The sequence below is a fragment of the Xiphophorus maculatus genome, chromosome 19, assembly GCF_002775205.1.
Source record: "Xiphophorus maculatus strain JP 163 A chromosome 19, X_maculatus-5.0-male, whole genome shotgun sequence".
In the NCBI taxonomy this organism is placed as follows: Eukaryota; Metazoa; Chordata; class Actinopteri; order Cyprinodontiformes; family Poeciliidae; genus Xiphophorus; species Xiphophorus maculatus.
Window position 1 is genome coordinate 4,371,392 of NC_036461.1, and position 12,327 is coordinate 4,383,718.

At 38.0% G+C, this 12,327-nt stretch overlaps 1 protein-coding gene across 6 annotated transcripts in view; it reads right to left on the reverse strand.

The window, feature by feature from the left end:
- LOC102237865 (protein quaking-A) overlaps positions 1-12,327 on the reverse strand; it is an 87,902-nt gene that overhangs the window by 32,758 nt on the left and 42,817 nt on the right. For all 6 annotated transcript variants that reach the window (XM_005801088.2, XM_023352975.1, XM_014469551.2 and 3 more), the window contains exons 3-4: positions 10,776-10,892; positions 1,218-1,361 (exon numbers count right to left, since the gene is read on the reverse strand). In XM_005801088.2, the coding sequence (XP_005801145.1) occupies positions 1,218-1,361; positions 10,776-10,892 (261 nt within the window). The remainder of the gene's footprint in view (positions 1-1,217; positions 1,362-10,775; positions 10,893-12,327) is intronic.

Here is a 12,327-nt window from a genome sequence, read left to right on the forward strand (position 1 = left end):
GGATCAGGTAATGACTCACAGCCATCTTTGATGTACTCGTTAGGACGCAAAATGCACACACAGTAGATTTCTCAAAGAGTGAAGATGCTATTTTTATGGCCCTTTTTTCATGAATTTTATATTCAGAGAGCTGTCAGTGATGTAAAAGCATTGCTGTGAATGTGGCAAAGGATCTGCATGAATAGTGATTCATTCTTCAGGTTATAGTGCACACAAATGTTGAACATATGTCTACATGTGCATGCAGATGTTAAGAGATTTATTTGAGTACAAAAATGCTGGAAACATCAAATGTTCAAGGTTTAAAACCTTAACAGCATTAAATGGATTTGATACACACAGACAGTAATCCAAGGTCTCATTGTGGTTAGTTTTGATTATTATGGCTTAATAATGGGGGAGATGTATTAACTGCAGGCCATAATCATCAAAATAAACAGAAAAGGAAAAATGAAGCAATTTTAAAAGGAAAAACTAAATCCTGAGTCACCAAAATAGTATTTCAGTGACAAATTCAAGAACTGGGCAGTATGGGCAAATGAGATAAAATAAAAATAAAAATCATGAACAATTTATGCTGGTAGAAAACCTCTTTGTGGTTTTACTAATTTCATTACAGCACATGTAGAATTTATTTTTGCCTTAAAATCAGTGACTAGCTGATAGCATAATTCAAGGTTAATGTAATGTAACAATGCTCCAAATGTAAAACTGCAGTACATTTCCTTGAAGCTCTCACACTTGGTCAGGTCCCACCCAGCTCTGTTCGTTGCCACCTGGTGGCAAACCGCAACCCTCAGCTGCTCTGTCCACCTGTTCCCCACAGTCAAATCACAAAACACAAACTCCACGCCAGCAAAGCTACCAGCAGCCGCCACCGGGAGCACAGCGTTAAGGAAGTCTGGCCTGAGGAGGAGCGGAGATGAAATGTGGCCGGCACCGGAGGTGTGTGCAGCTCGATCTCAACTGGAGGTACTGCCAACCTGTTCCCCTCGTCCATATATGGAGGTAAACAGGATACTAACAGTGGGGTGGAGTTATTGTGCCATATGCAGTGGCATTATTGTGTTATGAAAATATGGGAAACCTTCCCAGCACATATTAAAGCTCTTCATCTCCCTGTGACACCCAAATGATGGAGGACAGCAAGGCGCTGGCAGCTGGGAAAGCGTCAACAATGTAACGCATGTTGGCGATTCTGCAGGAAATATACTCACAGCAGGCACGAGGAGCTTCTTGACTTCCTCTACTGCTCTCCTCATCTTGATCTCTGCTCTGTTTTGTGTGTCTTCAACGGTGATTAGGACGTGAAGGTCTTCATTTAGGTGTTCCCAGTTTGGCTTCCCTCTGTTCTGCTCCTCCTGGACAGAAACACAGAGAGAGAGAGACGGTGAGTGGATGTGACAGCGCGGGCGTGCTGGAGCAGCAGCGGTACCGCTGCGTTATAAGACAGACGAGAAAAGAGACGGGCCGCTGCGAGAAGAAGCAGGATGACAGGACCGGCCCGTTAGTCAGCTATTTAACTGGAACTTTGAAAGGACACCCTTCTTTAATAGATCCCATGCTTCACAGAGACAAAGATGACAGCGAGCCCTGCAGCAATTAATATCAGAGAGAGATGAATGAATGCAGGGATCAGAGAGAGATGGATCTGGATTTTAACCTACATTAATGCAACTTGTGGGAAAGGATTTATGGCACATATAGTTCAAAGTTATTTGTGGGTTCTAATTAGAATACACAGTTTATCTTAGGGGTGGGCATTCATTGTATCATTTATCATGAAAAATTTTGTATCATGATAGGGATATTGGTCTATTGTTGTCATGATAAATTTCAGTGATTGTAAATTTTATTTTTGCTATTTATTCAAGTTTCTTTCAAAAGTGAATCAATAAATATCAGTAAATTCAAAAGAAAGATTAAAACAGTTACCCTGTGCAGCTTAGGAATATAAATCAATCTTTTTTTATTAAGTGGTTTGAAGAAGCCTATTAAAATGGAAATGTTTTTCAAGAAAAATATGAACTGCGCCATGCAGTTACAGCAATACAGTTACCTAAAAAATAATAAATACCTTTTAGCATAATTTTTTCATTACCACAATATTACCACAAAATATTGTGATAAAATTATCAATATATAAACACTAGTTTCCTTTGTTTTTCTCACATATAGAGTAAAATATTATTATTTTCTTTTTATAAAACTGAACCAAAGTAGAAAAAGAAATGTACTGAAAAAGCAGCAATGAAAGCAAACACAAAATCTTTGGAAATGAATTCATAATTTTAATTAGCAGCTCATATTTCCTGTCAGTCAGATAGCACTGGCCTATGCTGCAGGCTATGGTTTCCCTTCAGACCACATGTGTAGCTAAATCTGTCTGCTGCTCTTGTCTTACCATTTCCATAATGCACCCTTACAGTTTGTTTTCACCTCAAATGAAATGGTTTTGTTTTTACCTCAACAAGTCAATGTTTTCTTTGTGTTTTGATTTTATCTCCTCTGTTGAAAAAATAAAAACATGCTAAAGCAGCTGGAGGTTATGGTCCCGTGCCAACAATCCCCAGATCCACTCTGAGCAGAACTCAACCCGAACCAAACGCTGGAGTCAAACATGGAATTTATAGTGATTAATGCGCGAGTCTCATGCGGCAAAAGCAAACATGGTGGATTAGCAGTACTTGTCAACAACTGACATTGCTGTAGAATGTTGTCTCTGCTTCCTGGATATTGAGCCATCATGAATCTGTCACAAAGCAGCAATCTTCAGTCAGAAGCCTCTGTACATTTGTTGAAACACTGACTGCTATAGGATTTCCTTGCTACCTACAGAACAGCCATCCACAACAACTCTTTGAAGATACTTGGATGATATGATTTATGACGACATCTACTTTCCCTGTGGGATAAATAAAGTATTTTCAAAATGAATTGTAAAATAAGATAAATAATTATTTTTCTTTTCTCCCCAGGGTTGCATACCAAAAAAAACAACTAAATATTACAAATGTCGTTTTCAAACTTTTAATAATCCCAGTGTTGACATAATTGCACAGTGGTAGGAATCATTTTTAATTTTTAGTTTAAAATCAATTATATCAATCAATTAAAGCATTTAAATCATGTTATTCATTAAATTTTTCAACTTTTGTATAATTATCTCTTAGTCCAGATGAGCATCAGTCAGACAGTCAGAGTCAGAGTCTGAGTCTGATGTCCTCCCATGGCTATTTGAGACAAATGTTTTATATTTGATGGATTTAATGTTAAATAATAACTACTTAATCCAGAAAGTTAGCAGTGAGAGTGCTGTATGGCAAAGAGTTGCACAACTTATTTTGAAACCAACCATTAACCTAAAGGGGTCTACATTAATTTGATCAATATTGATCAATAAGGACAAAGGTAGATAAAATATCCACTTAAAAAGAGAAAAAAAGTTTTCAAAACCTCATGTTGACAAGTTCTTACCCCCCTGCTGGTGGCGCCGATTAGCAGACTAGTGATTAAAGCAGAGTTGTTTACTTCAACTCCTAAAAACCAGCCTCAACTTCAGATCAGACTTTATTTGAGTGGTGAGCTACTGTGAGTGTGTCTAATTACTAACAATACACAGCGTTGCTCTGCAGGCGTCCCGTCGACTTCGCTTCTATACGGTCAACAAGACCTGCAAAGTAAAGGAGAGGAGGCACGCACGCACACAGCTTCAGAGTCTGAGCTGAGTGCCACCCACCTGCTTTATACTCCACACAGAGCTGTTTCCATGGCACTGCTCTTTACAACACACGCACACAAGTTCGTTCAATATTCTGCTCTCGCGTTTTCCCCTTTTCTGCATGTGGGTGGGGCGATGGAGGGAGTGATTGGGGCTAGTTTAGGCAGCGGAGCCACTATTTGTTGGGGGGGATCGGGATTTCCAGACAGGCGATTTACTCTGTTCCTGTTCAAAAGTATGACGATAATAAACAACACATCTGTAATTTCAGCTACAGGCTGTTGAGTTCAGTCAAGCTGGAGTTTAGTTCAGACTGCAGTCGATTAGAGTTGCAGAGGATGCACTAACCTGCACGCGAAGCTTCACAAAACGCAAATGCACCCAACACACACCATGACAAGGTCACCGCTCCCTCTGAGAGAAAGTGACAGCATGACAAACAGGATGAAGGCCAGAGGGGGGAGGCAGGTTAGAAAGGCGAGAACAGAGACGAGAGCCAGGAGGAAAACTCTGAGGTGTCCAGACAAACCGCTCCGCTGGAACCGTACGAAGGGGAGCTGGTTTCAGTCAAATACAATAAGAGTTCTACATTTTTTGAGACTAAATCTCAGCACAAATTCAAAGAGTGAACGTTGCTTACAGGAGCACCTAGTAAACACTGTGTATTAGAATTTTAAGCTGTTATTTCTGTTACAGGAAGCAGAATTTTCTTTGACTATTACAATATGGCATGAAACCCAATAAAAATAAGAATTTTTAAAATGAAATGGTGGCCTTCTGAAACAGCATACACTCAATGCTTCAGGATGGAGAAATCCACAAGGCTTATCAGGGCAGAGAAACAGGAAGTGCTCTAAAATATCCTGGTAGACCTTACAGGCTGAACACAGCGGTCCAACCAAAGCAGGTGACATGGCTCCCAAACTGGTTTCTGACTTCACACTGGACCTGGAGTCCAAATCAACTTAAATTCTGTCAATACCAGCCTTTTTCCTTCCACTTAACTTCCTAATGATATGACTGGATATAGTGACCTTCTTTAGCAATAAGCGTGTCTGCTTTACAAATAGAAATTTCATCTTCCATTTTCTGTACCAATACATTGTACAGCACATGGATATACATTTCAGTAAGCCAACGTTTATGCATTTTTTGGGAGATTTTTATGTAATATACTTTTCTGAGGAATTTTGTTTTCATTAGCTGAAATAAAATGCTTGCAATATATCAATCTGTGTGTAATGAATATATGGGATATTTTCAGTAATATGGTCATTTATTGAGATGCACTTGTTTGTAGTATACAGTTTACAACCTTCAGTTTGAGTCCAGTAAACCTAAATACCTGACTCTTCCCATCATCGACAAAGCTACATGAAAAGAAGATATTATAAAACACTTCAGGTGTTTGTTTCCCCCTCAAACTGCCTTCTTTCTCATCAGTTTTTAAAAAGCTTTCACCATCAACGTCTTCCATCTTTATTCAAACCATAAAGTCCACATCAGAAACCAAATAGAATTTCATCCATTCCTGAAGGACGCACCTAATTTCAGTCAAAGCCTTTGCATGAAGCCTATATGCTACTTTGGACTATATGTAAGGATACAACCTGGCCCTTGAAATTATAAACCTTTATGACCATATGTTAAACTACATGCATTATTTTGCATTGCTCCATAGTACCCATTGTAGATAAAAGAAAAATAATGGCGGAAATAATTTTTTCCACCAAAAAAAAATGTAACTTTTGAGATTAAATTCATATGTTTGCAAGGGAAAAGTTTCGTATTCTCTGATTACAAAAAAAATTAAAAGCCCAAATTTACAATATTAAAACCAAGATGCTAACACATCATAACATTAGAACTTTGTATAAAAATAACTCTTAAAGTTAGAGGAAAATAACAGAAATGCACCAAGATTGAGGTCCGAAAAATGACAGAAGTCTTCTAAGGGATGCAGAACTTTTTTTATATCAGAGCATTTTTTCTGTATCAGAATATCTATAGGGTGCCGACTCTATATTCATTTATACCTTGGAAAATATTCAGGTGTGCATCTTCTAAATTTACCACTTCGGTATTAGAAGATTTCTGTTGCTTTTTGTAACAAATACTTACTTTAAAATCTTAGTAAACTTTCTGTTATTTTTGAAACGTCAAACTTTATAATAATATCAAAAGACATCTATTGCATCATTGTAAAATTATGCCTGTAACTATGGAGAATTTTACTTTATGTCTTGCAAATTAACTTTTCAAAATCAGTGAATATACAAGTTGTTTTGTAAATATGTTAAATTAAACTAGAAATTTAAGAGGTTTTTTTTGTCAGAAATGTTCTCCTCTATGGACTTTTTTTCTTCTATCAACAATGCCAGTTAATGCTCTGTTGTACCTTTACCATAAAGACTTTTCCAAATCAGGACGAAGTAATTAAGGCCAAGCAAAATAATAAAGATGATTTAAAATACCCCCAGGAAAAAAAAAAGAGGTTAAATGTTTATAAGTCTAGATATAGGGGTGGATTTCTTTTTAATAATACCAATATAATAACATACAACATGATCGCTAAAATCTGAAAGGTCAGAGAGGGCAAGAAGAAGGGCATTGAACAGTTCACTTAAATGCCACGACTTCTAGATCTTCCTGGAAAGATGATACAGCAGCACATCTGAGCCCAGGTTATTAAAAAGTAAGGCGAACATTGAGCAGTAGCCTAACCTTCAGCCGTATGTCACCATCGTGCCCTGAATGATCACATTAGTTTCTTGTCATTTGCAGACAATGGGGGGAAATGTGATAACAGCAATACCGATGCAGGAACAAAGGTTTCAGTGAACATAGTCGAAGATGAGAAATAGAAAAAGAAAAACTAAAATTGATTTACTTTAGTGCCAAGAGGCTAATAAAATGTAGCACACAGGCTGCAAATGTCGTGGTAGTTGGTAGGGAACGAAATGTACGAGGCACGCTGTAACAACATCTACTGGCTGGCAGCAGCTGAAGACCAATTCTGTTCTGTCAGAGATCGTGCTGATACGACAGTTTTAGTTGTTATGTGTTGGCACAATCAGCAAAAAAAAAGAAAAAAGAAATAAAAATTCATTTGATGGAGAGCGTTTCTTAAACTGCAAGCCTGAAAGGATTTTCAGAGTGGGTCTAAATAAAACAGATGTCTGCACCACTGACTGTAATCGCACTGTGAAGGAGACTAAATAGAATTAGGGAATTGCTTTGGCGAACGGGAAGGGGAATCCCCTCTGTGCGTGTGCAGTGGTCGATAGAACAAATCTGTAATTTAATTGATGTTGTTCTTGCCGTTGTTCGGCATTATTTGTGGGTGAAATGAATAAAAGGAGACCAAAGCTATAGCAACATATGGTGCTTTGATAGGAAGATGGCTTCTGAGAGTCCTTCTGGATGTTAGTAACAATGATTACAGAAATGAAAAATGATTAAAAAAAAAAAAGAGAAACCACTTGAAAATCCTTTATCCAGAGAAACTATGAAATATGAGTCTGCGGACAGTTCCATGTGACTGACCAAAACTAACCAGAAAAAAAACTTAAACTGAAGAAAGTTTGGAAACTTTTTATGGTTTTAAAACCATAGGTTTTCCAAATATTGGCATACCTTGTGCAACACAGCAGTGTTGCAGTTATAAACACATTCAATATATTGTGCAGCTCTTATAAGAAGGCAGAAACGATTTCACATTTTTCATTAAGCTGCCATATTATTAAAAACCTAAATATTTCATAACGTGAGCAGGTACTAGATGCTTTGATTTGTTAACAACAGAAACTCCAAGCACAGCATCAATGACAGAGTCAAATAATAAATTTCTCTTTGGTTAAATGTTTTACCGGTGAAGTACAGCAAGAACTAAAAAGCATAGAAGAAATTAAATCTTTTCTCTAATAATGTAGCAGAGGTGAACTATTACAGAGTTTCTACAGGTTTCCCCAACTCAAATTTAAGACCTTTTTAAGACCATTATGAATGAAATTTAAGGCCTGCACTGTGACAGAAATGTACAAAAAAAAGAGCTAACCCACAATAAATTTGTACATAACCCATGATAAACGGCAAAAAAGCTAGCCAGATAGCTAGCAAGGGTATATTAGCAGCTAGCTCCTGGTGGCGTCAACTGCCTGGAGTCGGAGAAGGCAATGTCGTCGTTTCCGTACAACTCAAACTTTTGCCTGACAGAGAAGAAAAAGAAAAAAAAATGCAAAAAACCAAAATCATAGAATATCCAGGATTAAATAGTCTTACTATGGCAACATTTAAGACCTGAAATTAACGTATATAAGGCCATCTTAAGACTTTTTAAGGATGTGCAGGTGCCTTGTATTAGTGTTTGGTAATTACAGGCTTGAGCAGTACCTGTTGTAAATAATTAAACTTTAAACAGGAAATGTTCAACCATCCCTTCCATAGGATAAAGGTTGTAGAAATGGTGCAATATTGTGTAATACACACAAATTATTATGCAATTATTTCTGCAAGTTCTCAGAAGGGATAAAAGTGTTTCACACACTTCAAATTATTCACCATATTTTTATCATTTTCCGTACCGACTTTGTATCCTCTTCTTCACTATTGTGCTTTATGTAACATTGCTGCTTCATCCCCTCCGCCTGCCTGACTCTCTCCCACTGCGGAGCTCCAGTGAGCCGGCTCCCTGTCAGGCAGCGCGGCCCAAGGGGGAGTAACCAGCTGAATTATTGAGAGCATAAAAATGCTGCCGCTAATGGATCCTGAATAAACACACTGGCTTTGCTGCTGCTGTGGCATCCTCCGCTGCCACAGGGCATCAGGCTGAATATACTGAGGTTGAGGAACCGGTGACTGGAAGCTACTTCTGCGGCTTTGTTCGTGGCTGAGCCACAGCTATGACACACATACGTGGTCTGATCCAGGCGCTGCTGGGGCCCTGCAAGCAAATCTTTCAGCCCATTATTCTGATTATGGATGTAAATGCTGGGAGACAGCAAGATCCTTTCCACATGATGTTTTTAACAGCTTATCAGCACTTTAATGGAATATTCGGAGGACTGACAAGGAGGAAGGAAGGTCATGATTTATTGAGGATTAAAAAACAGATGTACCAATCAGCCCGAGGTCAGAATTCAACACTGATTGGCTCTAAATGGTCATTTGTGAGCCAAGAAGTTTTTTTTCTTTTCTTTATTGAATAAATCAAAATTCAGAAATCTTTCTTCTTTAAACTCACCCTCCAGCTGCATGTCTGTAACGCACTTAAGCCAAAAAAGGAAGAAAAAAAAAAACTAAAGGCATATGATATGATACACAAATGTAGATAAGTTTACAATTCTTTACTTTCTGTAAAAGCTTGTACTTCTAGAAAAGAACCAGGGAAACCCTTTTGTTGTATTACAGTCCTTAGGTTAAAAAATTTAATCCAAGTCAAGATCAGCATGAAGAAAACTGGAAATCAGGCCATGGTAAAGAAAATAAATGCTGATTAAAGTTGTAAAACTATTTCATATTTCAGGTGATCCTCTGATTTGATAAGAAAAACCATGCCTCCAAAGTGCATCTCAGTGTTCAACATTACAGTATATTCTCCTTTTTGTCAGCAGAGTACATAAAAAAGCCTGCAGCAGAACCAGCTGCAGCACCAGACAGAAAAGAAATACATAAACCAGCATGCATCATTAAGTTTTAGAAGAGACGGAGATTAGGAACAAAATCATAGATTTTAGCAATGAACTAAGACTAATGTCTAAAGAACGTGTCTGCTTAACGATTCTCAATCTCTTTTAACCATTTCTGGATCAAACTCAAAACAAAAAGAAATAAATAAAAAACATTGCAGAGGGTCTTCATCTCATTTTGCTAGAAAACATACGTACCAAAGGGAATGAAAGGAGAGAGAAGGGAAGGGATGGAAAAGCTGTCCCTGCAGCACAGTGGCATTTCTAAGATTATGACTCAACTGAAAATCTGTGTCGTTCTGTGTTTTCATCTGCTCAGGCACTGTCAGGTTTTCATGATGCATCATACACTCAGTGGGGTGGGGGGGAGCGGCCAGAAAAGGTGCCTGTCACTCCAAAGGGTGCTCTGACTTATTTGAATGAACTGCAATATAGCACCCCTGTCTGGCAAAGCAGAGCAACTAAAGCCTCTGCAGGTGCATTTCAATAAATCAACAGGTCAGCAGAAAGGTGATTTAATTTAGTAATTCAGTTCAAAAAGTTACATTTATCTATTATTTATGTGGAGTAATATATTTCAAGTTTTTATTTCTGTTCATTTCAATGCTTAGCGATTGGCGCTAGTAGTACAGAAATGTTATTCGCTAGTCAACACAATTATGTTGTACACAGTTGAAAGAGGGAAAGCCACAAAATCTAAGAGTGATGTACCCAGGCATATCAATGAAAGGTTTAGTGGAAGAAAAAAGTGTGTATACACCCAATTTGTGGTTCAGCATTCTCAGATTTTTCAAAATGTAGGTGTTCATAGTTTAAAAATTGCAAAAGGTTAAAAGGTTTTAGTAGATAGAGTAAATAACATAAGGTCTTATTTCAATTTTGTTTTTGATGGTCTGAATTTAATGGATGAAGAGTTTGTTTAAACTTGACAACCTTATTTTTCTAGTATGAGGGGAGAAGGAGGAAGGTTTTTTGCAAAGCTGTACACATTTCTATGTGTTTAACACTGTATACGGTTATTTGTATGTTTCCAATCTCAGCACAGAAGCTCCAGATATAGACACGGCCCCCGGCATGAGCCGTTACTACCGCCTCCTGCACTTTCTGCTGCGCAGCGCTTTGCAAACAGCGCTATCAGATGTTACAGCAGGCATCAACTGAGCGTGTCCCTGCCTCGTGTTTCTGGAGGCCCACTGGGAAGTTCTTGTGTGACCAGCATACCACCAAATTTCATAATGTCGTGTAACTTTCCCAAAGAGACAATAAATCATTGCAGACAGAGAGGAGAAAAAATAAGCCAGTAGAAGCAAAACATATTTGGTATTAATTGTGTGGAAGAAGAATCAGAGAAAGGCTGATGAGTTTACCTTCTTCTTGTCTCTCATGGAGCTCTTTCCTCGCACCATAATTTTGCATCCCGTCTCTGCTTCCAACTGTTTGGCAGTGAGTCCCCGGGGACCGAGGATTCTTCCCACAAAGTTATACTGTGAATACAGACAAGAAAATAAAACCGGTGAATCTCCTGGAATCACACAGGGTATGAAAGAAAGGACTGATCTGTGAGGAAATGTGACTGACAGCAGCTTCTTACCTAAAGTACTACTAAAAATCATAAAATGGCTCACATGAAGAAGTTGTTTTTTTCTTTTTAGTTGAGTTAAAAATAGCTTAAATGGCAAAAAAAAAAATTAACCTCTTGCATTACCTTCTAAAAAAAAGAACTATGGGTTAAGTTTGGTTAAATATTCTGAAATTTTGTTTCCAGAAGTTTATATAGCTGTTAATTTTAAATTATGCAAGAGGAGCAAATACTACTTTTGTTTTCAAACAGTCAATGCCAGGCATTCCTAATGGATTTATGGTGCTTGAATTCAAATGCATTATTGAAATCACCAAACCTTAGCAGAGAATCAAATACAGAATGAAATCTTAGCATCTGTGGCAGTGGAGAAGCCATTTACAAAGCTTTTTTTGGGAGGGGGTAGGAAGGATTTCAAACAAGTAATCTTAAATTGCATCAATCTCAAATATTAAAACTCTGTAGATATTACAAACTTTCTGTTAGAAATTACTTCAATTCAAACTCGGAGCATAAAAGCTTTGAAATGATGAGTTATGTCTTTAAAAGAACAGGCTGTGATTCCAACTCCTGCTTTAGATTATGTTCTTAATACCATTTTAAAATACATATATCTCTGAATATAAAAGAAAACCAAGAGTGTGGAAGTGTGAATCAGTGAAATTTGGTTCATTCGATCCAGTGACACCTTTCCATAAAGATTTGAGTTAGGATACATAAGAAAATATAACCACTAAAAATCACAGCTTTGGGAACAAGAAATACTCCCAGCGTCTAAATTAGACCCTCACAAGCTGAGAAAGATGTTTGTCTATTCTCCAGCATTAGGAGGCATGACCCTTTTTAGCTTTGACATATATAATTTAAACATACTGCTCATTTTTAGATCCCACAGTGGAAACAGACAAAAAAACCACCTGGGCAATTTGGAAGATCCTGAGATATTAAGCTGCACGGGAAAATCGTCAAAATGTGTCTTTAATACGATCAGAGAAATTACATTTGGTTACAGAAGGATTTGAGATTTTATAGTTTTCCAACACAGTTTGATCAAAAACAAGAGAGGAGAATCTAAAACTCCAGGCTGTTGTTGTTTTTGTCCTTGTCGGACAAACTTGCCTGCATCCCTGGCCAGTCTCCACCAGGAAGGACACACCCTGTGGCCAGAAAGACGCTGGCACCCTACGGATAATCAAAGCATGTGGCCACACATGCTTTAAGCCCGTTTCTTTGTCACAAGGCAACTGTCTGTTTGATTAACTCTAATCAGAGAACTAGTGCAGAGGGTACGTTCTGCGGAGCGTGCCAGCAGAGGGATGTGAGGACACACGTCCTCGGTG